This window comes from Ascaphus truei, chromosome 3 (assembly GCF_040206685.1).
Source record: "Ascaphus truei isolate aAscTru1 chromosome 3, aAscTru1.hap1, whole genome shotgun sequence".
Classification (NCBI taxonomy): Eukaryota; Metazoa; Chordata; class Amphibia; order Anura; family Ascaphidae; genus Ascaphus; species Ascaphus truei.
Window position 1 is genome coordinate 360,173,960 of NC_134485.1, and position 20,054 is coordinate 360,194,013.

At 39.7% G+C, this 20,054-nt stretch overlaps 1 protein-coding gene across 6 annotated transcripts in view; it reads left to right on the forward strand.

The window, feature by feature from the left end:
• Window positions 1–20,054, forward strand: part of TRPC4 (transient receptor potential cation channel subfamily C member 4) — a 350,871-nt gene that overhangs the window by 252,790 nt on the left and 78,027 nt on the right. For 2 of the 6 annotated variants that reach the window (XM_075592055.1, XM_075592054.1), the window contains exon 3: window positions 9,716–9,783. The exons of the other annotated variants lie outside the window; for them this stretch is intronic. In XM_075592055.1, the coding sequence (XP_075448170.1) occupies window positions 9,716–9,783 (68 nt within the window). The remainder of the gene's footprint in view (window positions 1–9,715; window positions 9,784–20,054) is intronic. 6 annotated transcript variants of the gene reach the window in all.

The following is a 20,054-nucleotide window of genomic DNA, read 5'->3' on the forward strand; positions in this document are numbered from 1 at the left end:
TTATACAGTATGTACAATACTTTCCAATTTATATGTAGAAGGTACAGCATGTTAAAGAGATGAAGTACACTACAGTACATGTATTTGTATACTGTACAAGTACTGTATATAAACATGGGACTAAAACACACTAAGGGGCATATTAATTAAATGGCAACATCCATAAAGGGTACAAAGGTTTAGCAATTCCAGGAACATTTATTATTTATGTCCTACTATTATACAAATGTATTTCCTCAGCCTCTCCCTCTCTCCCCCTCCTGCCTCTCCCCAACTTCCTATATTCTTCAAGCGGCCTCTCCTTTATCTTACCCCACCAGCATCTGCTCAAACCATTCCATTTTAATCAGTATTAGAGAGAATAAGACCTATTTTGGGGTATATACTGTATAGGTTGTAATGCGCTTATAACACCATCCTGAGGCAGGTGATAATAATTTGTGGTATTTAAGTCAAGAAATTACAACATTTTCTGTGGTTAATAACATGAGTCCGGTCATTTTGACACATTTATATCACTGTTTTCAGAAAGGTGTTATGTTTTGGCAGTACCACATTCATGGCTGGCACCATAAAAATAATGCATTTTTTATGTGCTATTACCTCCACTTTGTCATATCATAGTTTAATGACTCCAAGTCCATGTCTTAAAAGTGTCTAATTGCGTTGCGATATTGTATGATGTTATGGGGGTTAAACTATATGATGCAATATTACTGAGCCTTGACTACCTACTGTAGTACACAAAAGCACATTTCCTTTTAATTCTGCAATATGAATATCACATTTCCAATTTCATTTTTGTCAAAAACATTTTTAGTTGTTGGTGCAGATGCAGCGGCCATTATTTTAACAAATAACGCAGTGTATACCTCGGAATACCCATGTCATGGCGTGGGATTTCTTCCAACCGTACCGCCTTAAGACGTGAGTGCAGGCGAGTGCATAAAATGGCATGTTAGTGTTCTGGCTTTTAAACACCTGAAATTGACACAGTAGCACAGTAACACAGTACTGTACACATTACATTGCATTTAATTGCACACAATCCATGAAATTCAAACAAAGCAACCGCTATAAACACTTGTGCCTGGGGCGATTGGCCGCCTTAATGCCGCGTGGAGTGTGCAGCAGCGCGCACGAAAACGGCGCCGTGAGTTCTTAAAATAATGGCCGCTGCATCTGTACTGTATGTATTGCTAAAATGAATGTTGTCTGTTGATGATGTATATATGTCTTTATTTATATAGCGCCAATAATGTACAGAGTGCTTCACAGTAGTAATACACACATAATAAATATAAATAACAATAAATATAATAAAAATAAACAATAAAAATAAATAACACATAATGGGAAGAATGATCTGTTATATAGAAATTATTTTAAGCTGTGACACTTGGGAGACATTGAAACCTTTTCATTGAACTCCAATCATTGCATTTCAATGTGAAAATTAACATTTTCACACGGATTTCCATCTTGCTGTCTTCATTAATCCCTTACCACATATTCAAATTGAAAACAGACATGTTTTAACCAATTTGGTACTGTCTATCCAATTCCATGTGATCTGCAAACTTTGTGTCCCAGTGACGCAAACTCATCAATTTACATATACTGTACATGAGCTATTTATTACGCTTCAAGTTTTTTGATCACTTGTAAAGTGATGTCCAGAAACCTCACCTCCCTCTCTGGATACGTGAGAGAGATTTCTAGGCATCAGTTTCTGACTGAATTGCAGCATGTTGGGTGAAAAGTGCATCAAACTGCAATTTGAATGCTTTCAAAAACACACCATTTTTATTGGGCCAAGTTGCATGCCATTTGTGCCGATTGTGAATTGATAGAGTTTAATGGGTCCCATTGTGTAGTTGGAGGTATGGCAGTCACATTGTGCTGTGCCTTAGAGAGTTTTATGTGCAATAACTGGTGCCACTGTAGTTTCTTGTAATCAAACAGCTGCACTAAGACTGGGATCCACTAAACTCTGATAAACTCCATTAACTGCAATTGACTTGACTACTCCAGCTTAGTGAATCTGCCCTAAGTTTCATGCTTAGAAAGGGCATAGTTTAATGTGTTGTTGCTCTAACAGTGTAATTTTAAGAAACAGATATTGTTTAGTTTTGGACAGAATAAAAATGATGGAAAGTACAGTAGTTGTCGGGCAAGCTGCTTTTAAGTACAAGTACAAATATAAAATAAGAAAGGGATCTGAACCTGAAGGTAAAGTAGTCTAGGAAGCAAAAACGTGATAAGGAATGTAATATTTATATTTGGTTTTGCTGATGCCGCAATTGCTTGCTGTAACGAAAGCTGCTACTGTAAGTCTTTCAAAAGAACAGTTTACATTTAACTAAAATGAATGTTGCCAATTTTGCAGTTGTATCTTAAATATATTTAGCCAAAACTGAACATAAATACAAAAATGAAGCACAGTCATATAAACAATTATACTAAATAGTAGGAAATACAAGTTGTAAATTGATGAAGAATGCACAGAGCTTTTCTGTACTTCATACAGTACTTTACCATACCACTGATATACAGCTTTTGAATTAGATCTTTATTACTGTATATGTGTTTCTTAGTGTTTATCTACTATGCCTATATATCTACTCTGCTTATAATTTCACCCTTATCCATCTGCTTATAATCTGTCTGAAATGCTACTGACTATCCAGCAGGATACCGCTATCTTGAACTATGATACACGACCTGTGCTATTTTTGGCAATGCGTCCTTCTAGGACGAGAGAGCCATAAGGAGAGAGTCTTTTATAGTAATTCACCTATTTTCCTATACCACTCTAGTCAGTGGCGTAAATACAATTTTTGGGCCCCCTGCAAAAAATATTTTGCTGCTGTCACTGTCTTCTCCCCTCTCTAACTCACTTTGCATCTCTAACTCTCCCCCTCTCCCCTCTAACTCTCCCCCTGTCCCCTTCTATTTAATGCTCTCACTCTCCTCTGTAGCTCTTTCACTCTCCCCCTCCATCCTAACTCTCTCACTCTCCCCTGTGAACCCTAACTTTCTCTCTCCACTGTCCTCCCTAACTCTCTCACACTTTCCCCTCCTCTCTAGCTCTCTCACTTTCCCCCCCTCCTCTCTAACTCTCACTCTCTCCCCTCCTCTCTCACTCTCCTACTCTTCCCCCTCCTCTCTAACTCTCACGCTCAATTCCCCTTTACTCTCTAACTCTCTCCCCATCTCTAAGCCACCTCCCATCTCCAATTATTTCCCCCTCCTCTATAACTCATACTCAATTCCCCCTTACTCTCTTACTCAATTTTCACTTCCTCTCACACTAAATCCCCCCTTCCTCTCACACACAATCCCCCTCTTACCTTGCCTTGTGGGCAATGTGGGATGGGACGCGGCCTCATGTCCCGCATCGGTGTGAAGCTGAGGCCACAGGGCAGATGCAGAAGTTGGACCAGATTTCTTGGTGGGCTAAACTGGGCTCTGACTGGGATATGCGTACACTGACATGGGGGGCTTGATGTGAGGGTCCCAGAGCAAACCAAAGCCCCAGTGGCCCGACCTCTGGTCCTGCCCAACTTCCAGCCCCACCCCTCCCCCCCCTGCATGGCAGGTTTTTGCAGTAGTGTAGTTATGCCCCTGACTGGTGTGATTGCAAGTCTGGCTTATTTGTATATAAAATGTGCATATTGCACGAAATTGCAAAGCCAAAACCAGATTGTGTCTGAAAATGCAATTTTCTCACAGTTTGTACATGCAGGAACTATTTAATTAAAACGGTTAGATGCATTTCTGTATGATAATGACCATTTTAGCACGGAAATGCCATTATCACAGTTCAATGAATAGGCCCCATAGAGTGAGTTGGCAACACAATAAAGAATAGAAATTTCCTACAGATAAAACCTTGGCTAAATTGCTAACCTTTCTCTGCAGTAAATAACTTAAAGGATGTTCCTCCCAAAAACATTTATATAGACATCTTGTCCTTTCTTTAAAGAAACATTGTTTATAGTTTTTTTGTTCCTCTTTTTGTAGAAAGCATATTGAATTTTTTTTAAATTATTATTATTTTTTTTAAAACTGGGCTGCATTGTTACCGCTTTATTTATTGATTATTGATGTCTGTAATGGCTCAAGATGTTCAAGGTCCCACAAACATCAATGTAATTTTAAATAACTTTCAGATTTACATAGATGATAGGATGATAGTGTACTATGTTATTGTTATGTTTTCAGCGTAATTGTTGTATTGTCTGTTCAGTCAGCAGATGTCACTAACTTGCATTTTTTTAAAAGCCGCTGTTCTGCTTAGAATTGTTGGCTGCTCCGTTGTTTGTTGTGGGCAATCTATCTATGCAATACTGTGTAGTCTCTATGTTCTTTGAGTAAAAGAAGCAGTTGATACTACAAGCTGATGCATGCTTATTCTCTTCATTAAGGATCAAAATACATAAATGAGGTGACGAGCATGGGATGCAAGGCGTTAGAATTTGTTTCAGTGATACATATATTATATTTGCTAAATATAATACAATGTTTCCAGCATGGCTTCCTTGGGCCACATGATGGCAGCCAGGCCATCCTCATTGGACTAGTTATGTTTCTAGAAGCCAATAAAGTGACTAATCCTGTTCAGAAACGTACTGTGCTGTTGAGTGTCAATGTCTCTACTTTTGACATTGTTCGGTCACTGGTGTCCCCTGCTAAACCATGTCACTGGACATTCAATTAAATCCTTACTCTTTTAAAAGGATTGGTTTGCATCTACTGTAAAGCATCTGAAACTAAGGCAGTTTAATTTAAACAGACAGAGTCAGCAGCCTCATGAAGGTACAGTATGGCAGTTTGTATTGTCAGAAAATTGTAATGTTGGCAATAACCTAGATTATTAAGAGATTGACTTGTTTTGTGGGGTCTGAGATGAAGCACGGCAATGCAGACTCCTTATAAGGCAAAATGTTACGGTCACCCTCGTCCAAAAAGAAGTGCTTGCTTATAAGGCTGCATCACTCCATTCAAGAGAAATACAAACTTTACTCATTAAACTGAAAACACCTAAAGTTCACCTAATGCAGATTAAGGCCTTGAGTATACCAAAAATGGCGCATGACAGCATGCGGCGCGCCTGAAAAACAACATTAAAAAAAAACAATAGAAGTGATCATGCCCGCTGTGGCGTGCGCGCTGTGTGGAACTGCAGGGCAGATGGCTCCTGGCACGATCCTCAGATTTGTTCTTGACTGGCGACGGCCGTGTCACGTGGGTGGTTCCAGCCAATGAGGGCGAAACGCTCATGGCCATGTCTTCGCCACACCACCCTGTCTCCGCTTTTCAGTTTTTCTGGAATAATCAAGACGCCGCTCACCAGCAGCGTGAGGGTGACGTCACCGGATCGCACTGCCGCTCAGCGGTATTTGGTTCAATCAAGCCCTAAGGAAGTATTTGTAAAGCAATTACCTTTCAAATAAAAATACACATATTTTTCATTTATTTGGAGCTTCTACAGCTGCTGCAGAAATCACAGACGTGATACATGTTACAGTATTTGCATAATGCAGTATGCTATAATTGCAACCTTCAGCATTTGTGCCTCCAGAAATCAAAGTCAGCAAGAGAGGAAAGCACTTAAGTGAGTACTGTATATTACAAACGCTACACCCACTGTTATTGTTTTGAAAAGAGTTCTAGTTAGTGGAACATTCACTAATATCTACAATATGCCACAGGGTCAAGAGTGTGCAAACACCATCCAAAAGAGAAAAGAGATATACAGAGGTCATACTCTGTTTAAGGTGTTCCCTGTATAATGGAGGTAGATTAGGGATCTGAATTTACCATAATTACAGAAGAAACCTTCAATTCACTATTGCCTCAGAATAGTCCACCAATTGTACGGTGCAATGGTAAACTTGTTGATTACAATAAGTGAACTGTTGTAGTAAAGGGGCTTGTTTCATCAAGCTCCATTATGAAAAATACTGGGAGGGGGTTCTACAGCTCATAATTACAAAGTACAAAGAGGAGGTTTGTTAAGCAGGCAGTGGTTCAAATCTCATGACATTGTTAATCAGTGTGCACTGAATTGCAATAGACACAGTCAAACAGGACTTTGGCAATTTTTTGAGGAAGAACTTGGCATGTTAATTTCCTTTACATTTGATCCAAATGTGACCCTAATTTAAATGTAGCCATGTCACTAGAGAGTGCAGAGAGAGTTACAGGCACACAATAATGGCTGCAAAAAAGTAAATTTGAAAGTGCTCATGGAGATGGGGGAGATCCTGTTCCCCAGAGGAATCACGGAGCAGAAGGGAAGCAACCAGGCACACGGTCTTGCAATAAGATGATTTATTTAGCAAATCCAATTCCAACGTTTCGACTGCATAAGCAGTCTTTGTCAAGGTGACGCCTAAACAACAGACAACCAAGTGAAATATATATACCCCATGAGCTCACTTGTTACCTTTCTACAGGTGTCCCATGGCGTGAATGCTGCATCTCCCATTATGTCACAGCTCCAATTGGGGTCCGCAAATGCGCAGGATGAGCGGATCTCCCAGCAACACATCACGCATTCAGCGCATGTGTGCCGGGCATAGACCCACCATGAGCGTGCCGTGCAAGTGGACAGCATGCAGGCACGTCAGGGAGCTGCCGTGCATGCGGCGAATACACAAGCCTCAGGCGGCCTACTGCCCATGCATGCCAGCAAGCAGGGGATGCGCACGTGCAGCTCAAACAGACAGAGCACGGCCAGCCAGGGAGACACAGAACGCCACACCTCCACTGTCATGGCAACTGGACGCCTAACAATGGCTGATGGTAACAGCCAGGCAGCGGAGGATAGCAAGGCAAAAGGGCTGTACCTCACATCAGGGAAATAAATAGCCAATCCCATTTACAGTATCCATGTGTACATCCCCAAAGTGGCAGGTAAAAGTACCATTAAAAACCCAAAGATGTGACATTATTATAAAAACAAGACAATAATTTCATAAAAAACAGTAAACAAAAGTGAGCAGAAACTGTAAAACATGAAATCCCAGACTAACAAATCTGATAACAAGATCAACAGACTAACATATAACATAAAAGACTAATACAAAGGGAAATAACACTGAAATGGAACCAGCAAACAGCTTATGTAGTTCTGGATCCATATTTCAGATTTCCATTTAATATGAAAAGATGATGAGGATGGAGGTGTCAAGGCGTCGATCCACTACTTAAAATTAAAATCAACGCTTGTCAAGAAAGCACTTCAGATTAAGCTGCTCGTTACGTCCACCTCCATTACTGATACGCAGATGGTATATCCAGTAAGCTTCACGTCTTAATAGTACAGTGTCCCTATCTAGGGCACCCCTTCCCGTGGAACTATTTCTATGCCTATTACTCTCATGGCTGCTATAGAATGCTTGTGTTGGACACAGTGTTGCACCAAGATGGTCTGATCGGTACCTTTCTTGATTACACTTTTGTGTTCAATAAATCATTGCTTGAGCATTCTGGTTGTCTTTCTGACATATAACAAACCACAGGGGCACTTAATGAAGTAAACTACATGTGTGGTTTGGCATGTTATCCTGTGTCGGATTTTTATATCAGCACCTGTATGTGGATGACAGAATGTATCTCCAGTGCAAAGGCTATTACAAATGGAGTAACTACATCTATAATTTCCTGGTTTCCCATAGCTTAAAAAGTGGTCCATGGAGTAAAGATTTTGATGATCAGATTTTATCAAGGCATCAGATATATTTTTACCTCTCCTGAATGCCAACATGAGTGGTTCATGACAGACTTCAGACAGGATCTGATCATGTTTTAAAATGTGCCAATGCTTATTAATTGTGGTTTTCAAGAAATTACTCTTTCTGTTGTAGGTCGAAGGAAAAACTAGTCTCTTTGATTTAAATTTTTCACCTCTAATTAGCGGGACATCGCATTTAAATGTGTCATCCAAAACAGAGACAGAGTAACCCCTAGCCAGAAATCGCTTTTTTAAGTCTGATATAGCAGGACCTAGTCTCTCTGGTCTTCTGGTGAACCTTGACAGTTCTGCGAGAAAGGAAGTGAGTTAACTAGGGTTTCTGACTGATAGCTGTCAACCCTCAGCATGAAGTTTCTTTTAGTTGGCTTCTTAAATACATCTGTATGTAGGACCACCGCTGTTTGGCTGATAAGGACATCTAAAAAGGAAAGCTGTGTTGTGCTCCATGTATTAGTAAAGCGTATAGTTGTGCCCAGTGCAATAAAGTTCTCAAAAAAGGAGATCAATTCTTCCTCTGTGCCTTTCCACATAAAGAAGATGTCATCAATGTAGCATTTATAACACTGCATATGTTTATAGTGTGGAGATGGAAAAATGTGGGTACTCCCAAAATTAGCCATATAAGATTGGCATAGGCAGGGGCCACATTACTGCCCATTGCCAAACCCCTCATCTGTAAAAACGATTGCTGCGAATTTGAAATAATTTTTATACAGGATAAAAGGCAAAAGCAACATGATGTACTCTGTGTGTACCGTATCTCTATAGTGAGTAGTGAGAGCTAATCTAATTACCTTGAGCCCATCTTCGTGATATGATCGTGTAGAGACTAATTACATCCATACTGACCATAATATATAGTTGTCACTATGAGGAGGAGTTGATTTTAGTTTAGACAAAAAGTCTGATGCATCCCTAAGGTAGTAAGGGGTGGTCAGGACTATGGGTTGGAGAATTTTGTCAACAAACACCGCCAACGGTTGATTTAAAGAGTAAGTAGTGGAGATAAGAGGTCTACCCGGAGGTTTTATCACACTCTTATGAATTTTGGGGACGGTGTAATATACAGGGCATTTTGGGTGCTCCATATGCAGAAATTCTGCTTCCTTCTCTGTCACCCAGCGGTTATTGAGACCCATCGTGAGTATATCACTTATCTCCCTAGAGTACGCAAGTGTGGGGTCTCTGCCAAGTTTAATATAGCAGCTGGTGTCTGAGAGTTGACAGAGAGCTTCCTTCCTATAATCTACATAGTCCTGCACCACTAGTGCACCCCCCTTTATCGGCATGCTTGATAATGATTTCCTTATCAGCTAGTGCTTCTCACTTAAACTCATGTTATAAGTACCACTTGTTTTCAATCTCGCATGTTTGGACAGGTCAGCTTTAACAAGACATGTAAGTACTCACAGACTGATTACGGAAGGGTGGCATAAAGGTGGATTTTAACTTACTGATCTGTTGTGGTTGTTTCCGCCCCCTTGGTTTATATCTTGTCTTTCCCTTTGCTTCTGCCATAGGTAGACACGTCAGTCCTTGTAGTCGTTAATGACTTTATGAATTTCAATTGACTACAAGGGGATGGAAACAACCACAACAACAGATGGGGGTTCTAACTACAAGTGACTCTGAGGGGCACTCTTCAGTCAAATGCCAGAGCGATGGAAGCCTAGCTCCCTTTTTAGGACTATGTCCCACTACGACAGGTCAAAAAGGATAAGAAGGGGGAAGAGGTCAAGCCAGAGACCCCCATCTACTGTGATCGCAGACTCAGACTTGAGTACGGACTCCTTGGTGATCAACTTATCACATCAAATTTTGACAGAACAATGTCGGTCCCATCTAGAGGACCCTCTTCTGTACCCACCGTTAATTATGACAGTTTTAATATGGAAGTTGACCTTTTAAATTTGAAAGAAGCTTAAATCTAAAATGCTTCTTTTCTTCCAGGTCAGCGGAGGTGATACAGCAGGCATCCACTACTCCTGTTTCAGATTCAGATTGCACCGCTCAAACATGTAAGTTAATATCCACCTTCATGCCACCCTTCTGTAATCAGTCAGTGAGTTCTTACATAAGTCTTGTTAAAGCTGATCTGTCCAAACATGCAAGATTGAAAACAAGAGGTACTTATAACATGAGTTTAAGTGAGAAGTCTGCTCTTAAAGCAGTGGCTGATAATAAGGAAATCATTATCAAGCGTGCCAATAAGGGGGGTGCACTAGTGGTGCAGGACTATGCAGATTATAGGGAGGAAGCTCTCTGTCAACTCTCAGACACCAGCTGCTATATTAAACTTGACAGAGACACCACACTTGAGTACTCTAGGTAGATAAGTGATATACTCACGGTGGGTCTCAAAAACCTCTGGGTGACAGAGAAGGAAGTGGAATTCTGCATGTGGAGCACCCAAAATGCCCTGTATATTACACCCTCCCCAAAATTCATAAGACTATGATAAAACCTCAGGGTAGATCTATCATCTCCACTACTTACTCTTTAAATCAACTGTTGGCGGTGTTTGTTGACAAAGTTCTCCAACCCATAGTCCTGACCACTGCTTACCCGTACCTTAGGGACAAATCAGACTTTTTGTCTAAACTAAGATCAACTCCTACTCATAGTGACAACTATATTATGGTCAGTATTGATGTAACTAGTGGTAATTAGATCAGTTCTCACTGCTTTCTATAAAGATAAGGTACCCATAGAGTATATCATGTTGTTTTTGCCTTTTATACTGTATAACAATTATTTCAAATTCGAACGGCAATAGTTTTTACAGGTGAAGGGTATGACAATGGGCAGTAATGTGGTCCCTGCAAATGCCAATCTCTATATGGCTAATTTTGAGAGTACCCACATTTTGGCATCTCCACACTATAAACATATACAGTGTTATTTACTCTCCGTTGATGACATCTTCTTTCTGTGGAAATGCACAGAGGAAGAATTGATCTCCTTTTTTGAGTACTTAAGTACATTGGACACAACTATACGCTATACCCATATATGGAGCACAACACAGCTTTCCTTTTTAGATGTCCTTATCAGCCAAACAGATGTATTTAAGAAGCCAACTAATAGAACTCCATGCTGAGGGCTGACAGCTATCATTTAGGATCCCTAGTTAAGTCACTTCCTTTCACTCAGAAAGTATGGTTGTCAAAGTTCACCAGTAGACCAGAGAGAATAGGTCCTGCTATATCAGATTTTAAAAAAGCGATTTCTGGCTAGGGGTTACTCTGCCTCTGTTTTGGATGAGGAATTTAAACTCAATGCCCTCTAATTAGAGGTGAAAAAATGAAATCAGGTACACTAGTGTTTCCTTCGACCTACAACAGAGAAAGCGTAATTACTTGAAAACCATAATTTATAAGCATTGGCACATTTTAAAACATGATCAGATCCTGTCTTAAGTCTGTCAGGAGTGACCTATGTTATCATTCAGCAGAGGTAAAAATATATCTGATGCCTTGATAAAATCTGATGATAAAACATTTTACTTAACGGACCACTTTTTAAGCTATGGGTAACCAGGAAATGATACTGTAGATGTTGTAGTTGCTCCATTTGTAATAGCCTTTGCACTGGAGATACATTCTGTCATCCACATACAGGTGCTGATATAAAAATCTGACACAGGATAACATGCCAAACCACACATGTTGTTTACTTCATTAAGTGCACCTGTGGTTTGTTATATGTCGGAAAGACAACCAGAATGCTCAAGCAATGATTTATTGAACATTAATCAAGAAAGGTACCGAACCGACCATCTTGTTGCAACACTGTGTCCAACACAAGCATTCTATTGCAGCCATGAAAGTAATGGGCATAGAAATAGTTCCACCGGGAAGGGGTGCCCTAGATAGGGACATTGTACTACTAAGACGTGAAGCTTACTGGATATTCCATCTGTGTAACAGGTGGACTTAAAGGTGGACTTAAAGAGAAGCTTAATCTGAAGTGCTTTCTTGACAGGCGTACATTTTTATTTTTCAGTAGTGGATCGATGCCTTCACACCTCTGTCCTCTTCATCTTTTAATATTAACTGGAAGTCTTAAATATGGATCCAGAACTACATAAGCTGTTTGCTGGTTCCATTTCAATGTTACTTCCCTTTGTGTTCGTCTTTTATGTTATATGTTAGTCGGTTGATGTTGTTATCAGTTTTGTTAGTCTGGGGTTTCATGTTTTATGGTTTCTGTTCACTTTTGTGTACTGTTTTATTATCAGATAAGGTAAAAATGTATTATCCCAGGTTCTGTTCCAGACCACTTGGTTTGGGGTAAATATAGCACCAGGAGTGTTTCAGAAGTTTATGAAAAATCTTCTTACAGTCCTTTCAGGAGTTGTGCCATATTTTGATGAACTCCAATAAGGATCAGATTCCATGTGGCATCTAATTTTGGAATTGCAAAAAGGTATTGTCAATGCTGATTTAAAACTTAAGAGAGGGAAGTGTGTGTTTGAAATAACCAGTGTGGAGTTCCTAGGATTCAGAGTTGATGCAGATGAGATCCATCCAAAAAAAGCTGAAGTACAGTAGAAGCTATTCATGGAACTACAAATCCCCAGAATAAGAAGGAGTTACAAGTATTTTTGGGCCTGTGGTTACTTGTACCATTACTTTCTTGAAGATAAGGCCACAGTCTGTTCATTGTCAGAAGATTCAACAAAGAATCCGGTCGCTCCTCCTTCTGTTACTGTGCACGTCATGACTGGAGCAACCTACCATATTTTCTCAAAGCCTCCTCCAGTTTAAGTTCTTTCAAGAACTCAGCTGTCTGACATTCTAATCTTGTCTGCAACTGTTAAATACACCCATAAAATATACTGTGTCTAACTGTCCATGAAAGTTCTTTAAATATAACGTATAACGATATTATTTAACCTCATATGTCTCACTGGTTTTTACTTTTGAATATATGAATTCCAGTGTCACCCTGAGAGGGCATTAGCCAAAGCGAACACATAAAGCTGATTACCATATCTACTCCTCAATTCTCTGTTCAACCTATGTATGAAGTTCTACTGTTGGAATCTACTTCTAACCTTCCTTTACAAGCAAGTGAAATTGCTTGCATGACTGCCAAGGATCCAGTGTGCTTAACTGGGTGTGGAAGAAGTGGCCCACGGTAAAGTTAGGAGTCAAATTCAAGTCTTTTGAAAGATGGCAGCACAAACTGTCTGCCTATATGGGATGTCACTTATGGGGAAATATGTTGCTTATTCCCAATGAAGGGGAAACTTAAGTATTGAGGCCCTCCATGTTTGACATCACGGTATTGTCTGAATGAAAGCATTATCCAGAAGCTGCTATGGTGGCCTAAGATAGATGAGTTCATTGAGAAATGGATATAGAAGTGTGAGCCCTGTCAAAATACACATCATGCTCCAGCCAAGACCATGGTTCATCCATGCGAAGTGACTAGAATACCCTAGTCATGGTTGCATATAGATTTTGCAGGTCCATTTCAAAGTCATCCGGATGTATTCCCACTGGGGAAAATAAAGCGGTGCACAGACGCAAAAGGGATGGAGGCTGAATCATATGAAAAAAGTTTAATTCCACCATAACAGCACAATTAAAATACATCATCCTCAGGACACGGTCAAAGACAAATACAAAGCGCAGACAGAGCGAAACATGTTAGAGTATCCTCTACCGTGCCCTGGGGATGATGTATTTTAATTGTGCTGTTATGGTAGAATAAAACTTTTTTCATGTGATTCCTTTTTGCGGCTGTGCACCGCTTTATTTTTCTCTGTGGGAAAACATCCGGATATCGCTTCAACCTTGCTGTGTGCACGCTGACGCCGTAGATTAATCACTGGACAGATAATCTAGAGGTCGTGAGTTCTCAATGTTTGACTTATACTTCATACAATTTTAATTGCAGTGTAGTCTAGGTTACACCGGCCCCTAGTCTGATGGGTGTCTGCCCTTGTGTCATCGACATTGACATCGATAGCCCCTTAAGGCAACATCGTTGGACCTGTGTTTTCTACCCTAATAGGAGTCATCTACATTGTAGATTATTTACTTGATCTACCACAAGTCTCTGGCATTTCATTTAATTTTTATTCATGCAGTCATATCTGCTTGGGTTTAACAGCAAGCTCATCTGTGAACCCATTATTGTTTAATATTTCTTCTGACGCACTGACACTGGACTTTGTTCTGGGGACTCCCTATTTCAAAGTCAGACATTCTTTATTGCTATTGATTTCTTTTCGAAGTTGCTAGAAGTTGTTCCAGTTGCATCAATGACATGACTAAACCAAGTGTTTCGACAGCTATTTGCTACACATCGTCTGCTTGATACCATTGTGTATAACAACAGTACTGTACACAGTTTTCTTCAGAAAAGTTCAAGAAATTAATGGACATGAATATTATTCGTCATGTCACAGCTGCATCATTTCACCCATCATCAATTGGCCAAACTGAGAGAATGGTTCAAACTACTACTGTAAATACTCTTTGAAAAGGATTACGGAGACTGATTGGAGTGCCAGAGTGCCACATTTAATTTTGTATCAGCATGTCACTCTTTGAACCACTACAAGTCATAGCCCTGCAGAACTACTGATGAACCGACAATTAAATACATGTTTGGAACATCTACATACTGACTTGGCATCTGTTTTTCAAGCAAGACAAGAAGTCCAGTTCTCCAAGAATCTGAACACCTCAACTTTGAGATTTTTTTAAACAGATAATACTTTGTATGTGCTCAACTATGCAACAGGACATAAATAGATACCTGCAATTGTCCTTCAAGCCTCTGGTCCAGTGTAATGCAAAGTGAAGACCCTTGAAAATGAGATTCTTCGAAGACATGTTAACTAAATGAGAAGTTAAGTTTCCGACAATGTCTTCTACTGTTTCAGTGTTTCAGTCTCTGTATTTATTAATAGCCATCAGAGATTCAGAGTGGCATATGTCCGTTAGATGCTTTTATTTTGAACCATAATTACCTCTCACTGACAACTCAAGAAGACCTAGCTGAGCCAACTACTATTCTGTGTGAAGAAACTCAAAATCTTGGCGTGGAGCGTCCAAGAAGAGACAGCTAGCACCCTAATTATTTAAAAAATATATGTTATCTAGAGGGAGAAGTGTTATGTTTTCAATGTATTTGTTTCATTGTCTGTTACTTTAGCAGATGTCACTAAGCTGTGTTTGTGATCAACCACTGTTCTGCTTAGATATGTTGGCTGCTCAGTTGATGTTGTTGTGGGCAGTCTATCTATGCAATACTGTGTGGTCTCTACCTACAGAATGTTCTCTGTATAACAAAAAAACAGTTGCTACTTGAAACTGATGCACATTTGTTCTCCATTAAATAATAATTCAAATACTGTACATAAAAGTTGCAGAAGGATCTAGCAGCATAGATACTTCCAACATTTGTTATACATTAATGCTCAGTCTTAAATTATATGTCAAATTAAAATCAAATACACCCTCCTGCTGTTACCAAATGACGCCTGTCACAGGCAGAGTCATACATAAATAACGTAACTGAATGTGACATTTGGACAGCACAGTGAGACAGAACACCGAACATGGAAACATACAGAAAAAATACGAAATACATTACTTAATACAATTTACCTTTTATATTTTATTGAGATTTAAAACCTTTTGAATAGTAAATGGGACAGAGGGGGGACCTGGCTACACAAGAAAAGAAGAAAGAAAAAAAATACTTACACAAAACTCTTCTAGCAACAGAGGTTGCCGTGGACCCAGAATGTCAATCGATTACAATTTGAACATCAGGCCTGTTTTTATTTTTACATTTTATTTTATTTTGTCATCAAGCTTGGACTTATTTTTTATTATTTTGAGTTGATTTTTTTTTATTATCAGACTTGGATTTATTTGTTATGGTTTTTGGATATTTTTTTTTGTTAGCTATCTGGCTTGTATTGATTTTTTTTTATGGTGTAGCATCTGCCTTTTTTTCCCCTTTTTTTGGATTGGTTCCAGGTGGAGGACTACTGGAGGCTGGCTTTCATCCCGGCAATCAACATTGATTGCCAATGTGGCTATCTAGGGGCCTAGGTAGCCACAGTGACAATCAATGGATTTAAAGGCTTTTAATTTGTATATAATTGTTTATTGTAATGTATTTTTTAAATACATATTTACTTAATAAGGCTGATTAGCCACATTTGGCTAATATGGCTACTGCCCATTAATCTAATGTTGGCGTAGGTATATTAGGGAGTAAAAGGGGGGTGGGGTGGCTGATGGGAGTAGTTACTCCAGGTGGGTAGTTGTTTTTATGTATTTCCAATGGCCTATAGAATAATTAGTTACATTTGACTAATAGGGCTATTGGCCATTAGTCTATAGACAGGGGTTTGCTGGGGTGTGGGGGTATGGAGGGTGGGTGATGGGGTATTTTCCCCTTGGTGGGGAGTGAGACTGTGAGGGTGGTGTTAGGGGTTAACCCCTTAGTTACAATAGCAATGCTTTACTAGCCACTATGTAGCTAAAGGGGGTAGGTAGTGTATATATATATATATATATATATATATATTTTTTTTTTTTTTTATTGTATTAACCTTTTTAAGGCTGTGTCATACCTTGGTAACCACAAGTATCAAAGGAGTTAATGTTATTTATACCATAGGGTTCTGTAATATTAATTACTAAAGCATATAAAATAAATATTAGTAATGCGATTGTGATATGTTAATGAATGTATTAAAGGTCATATCAACTCCTCGTGATTCTGGGTAAAATATCCTATCCGGTAAATTATTACCACATTGTTGATGTATTCTATCATAAAATTGAGGTAATGAGATGCATTCTTTTGTTTCAACGGGGTGCGATATTAACTCTGTGGCTTTAATAGAGTTTGGTGTATCTATGCTGAAGTCTTATATTCCTTTGAATTTAATATGGTATCCCACAAATTGTGACTTGAGATGTTTGCAGAGAATTTTACATTTGGATTTTTGAAATATAATATGACATGGGTAAGTGATTTAACCTACTGATTTGGTATGTACATCATATCATATTATATCATATATATATATTTACAGTAGAACTCTATTTTTTAATTAATAATCCCTGAAGAACAGGGCATTTCTAGTTAATAATGCGGTGGCTGGAAGATTTTAACCCAGCCAGGGCATTATTGACCAGTAATGCCTTGTTCTATGGGATTATTACAATTATAGGCTAAATGTAGGCTTTTTCATAAGTAAAATACACTTTTGTATAGTTATATAGATTTTTTAATTAAAATAAAATGGTAAATATGTACATTATAGCACCGCTATATACACTCACACTGCAGCTATCTATATCCACACATTGCCGCCCCCTCTGTGTACACACACACACACACACACACACAATGCAGACACACACACACACACACACATACACTGCAACCACACACACAAGCTGTTGCAGCTACACCCACAAACACTGCTGCTGACACACACACTATTCAGACAGAAACTGCAGCTACAAACAAACTCTGCAGACAGACACTTACTTTGCTGCTGCAAACACACTCTCGCCCGCCTCTCACTGTGTCCGGCGTGGAGCTATGTGCATGGAGGGAGGGGGAGGAGTCACTGCTTGGCTGCTGACAAAAGGAAAAGCTGATTGGCTAGAATTAAAAACTTGGCAAGATGCCAAAAATTCCGGGCATTACTGAATGAATAATGCCCAAAATTTTAACCAATCAGAGAGCAGGAATTTGAATAATGCCTGGAATTTTACAGCTTTAGCCTATGTTGGTCAATTAAGAGGTATCCCAGCTTAAAACAACTCTTCACTTTACTAAAACCAATATCGCTAGTAGAAGTTTGAACCAGATCACCAATTAAATAATTATTTATATCCAGATTTTTAGTACACTTTACCTAATATTTGAAATTATTGGATCAGCAGTCTCTATTCCTAAACAAAACCAACCTTAACCATTACGTTTAACATTTCTGTTTAGATTACTAGAGTAATTAATGTGTTTAAAAATGTATATAATGACAACACTTATACTGTAATATGAAATGTAGTTTTATACTTAGCTTGCAATAAAACGTAGGGCACATTGGTTTGTCCTTCTCCACAGAATGTTTTAACAATAAGGTGTCTTAGTCTCACATGCTGTGCTCTTTAAGGCATTAGACATAGAGGATTCTGTTTTAAGATAACAGTTTAAAGATTTGGATTAGAATGTGATCAAAACACTGCTGACTTGTAGTGTCAATATTAACCTTCAGTGATCCTGTACATGATACTTAAAAAATATTTTTGAATGGTTATTTAAAAGATAACATTTATGTCCAAAGGTCTAAAATAAATCAAGCGTTATCTGTGTGGTACAGTATGTTTAACCATGTCTTTATAATGGGCACTTTCACATCATGCTGGTCCATTGTAAAGTATGATAGCCTACAACAAATCTACCCTTCTCCAGAAAAAATACTGCTGCTGAAAAGCAGAACGATCTCACTTCCTAATTATTCATAATTAATATATTTTTCTATACTGTAAAAAAAACTACAGTTAAATGTAAGGAATACTAGGCCAGCCATTCTCCATTAAAAAAAAAAAAACCACCCAACTGCTGAAAACCTTTATATACATAGCATATACGATTAATATTCAAATATGTATCTTTAAAATGCTTACAATCACTGGAAGAGTTTCAGATTGTTGTTACCTTTTTTTACCTCTTGATTGTTTTACTTACCGTCTCACCTTGAGAATTAATGAATATTGTCATGCCTTAGTAAAAAGTGGATTATGTCAGTGGTAAAAGTGCCTGAAAAAATAGTAGTGGCGCAGTACCTTACAGATAAGCATTGGGGCAAAGCGTTTGGATCTTTTAAGAAGCTTTCTAAAATATTCATGCTGGAAAAAGCAACAGAAAAAGTGTGTGTGTGCTGAAGACATGCATTTTAAGAGAAGCTTCTTTGTCTTTTGTCACTGTTTTGTCACAGAAATTGTATTTGTAATGGTGATGTTTTTAATTAAAAATCAAAACACAATTTCAGTGACAAAACGCAACGAAGTTTGACTTAGTATGTGTGTTTTAGCTATTTGTAGTAACTGTGAATTCCTTGTGTGTGTTTCAGTGTGTCAGTCAGTGTGTGTGTGTCAGTCAGTGTATGTGTGTCAGTGTGTGTGTGTGTGTGTGTGAGAGAGAGTCAGTGTGTGCGTGTGTCAGTATGTGTGTGTGTGTCAGTGTGTTTGTGTGTGTCAGTCAGTGTGTGTGTGTGTGAGTCAGTGTGTGTGTATGTTAGTGTGTGTGTCAGTGCATGTGTGCATGTGTCAGTCAGTGTGTGCGTATTTTAGTGTGTGTGTGTGTGAATGTGTCAGTGTGTGTGTGTGTCAGTCAGTTTGTGCGTGTTTGAGTCAGTGTGTGCTTGTGTGAGTCAGTGTGCGCGTGCGCGTGTGCGTGTCAGTGTTTATGTCTGTGTGTGTGAGTCAGTGTGTACTTGTTTCAGTGTTTGTGCATGTGTCAGTGTGTGTGTGCATGTGTCAGTGTGTGTGTGTGTGTCAGTCAGTGCGTGTGTGTGTGTGTCAGTCAGTGCGTGTGTGTGTGTGTGTGTGTGTGCGTTTGTGTGCGTGTGTGTCAGTGTGTGCGTGTGTGAGTCAGTGTGTGCGTATGTTAGTGTGTTTATCAGCCAGTGTGTGCTTGTGTTAGTGCATGTGTGCATGTGTCAGTCAGTGTGTGCGTGTGTGAGTCAGTGTGTGTGTGTGTGTCAGTCAGTGTGTGTGTGTGTGTGTGTCAGTCAGTGTATATGTGTGTGTGTGTGTGTGTGTGTCAGTCAGTGTGTGTGACTCTCTCTCTGTGTGCAGCCCTCACTCTCCCCCCCACCCCCCCCAGTGGAGACACGGGGGGTCCAAGTTCCCCTAGCCCAGAGCAGCCCCCACTCTACCTGCATGATGATTCAGATGTCACCCCTGGACCCCCTCTCCCTGGCGGAGGTCCCAGCCGACCTGGTGGTGGTTGGTGCACCTCTTGGCGGTTGGGCATAGTGATGATTCAGATGCCCCCCCCCGGTGGAGCTCCCAGCCAAAGGGGGGGAGGTGGTGGTTGGCACATCACTCGGTGCGGGGGCGAGCCGAGCAGCAACAGTGTGCCGAGTGGGGACAGAGGTGGCCAGAGCATGGGACACCGGGGGAGGGGAGGAGGTGGTGTGCGGGTGTGTGTGTGTGTGTGCCATGTGTGTCCATGTCCATCCGTCCACTGACACCTCCTGGTGGAAGCTGGCAACACTGACGGCCTCTTC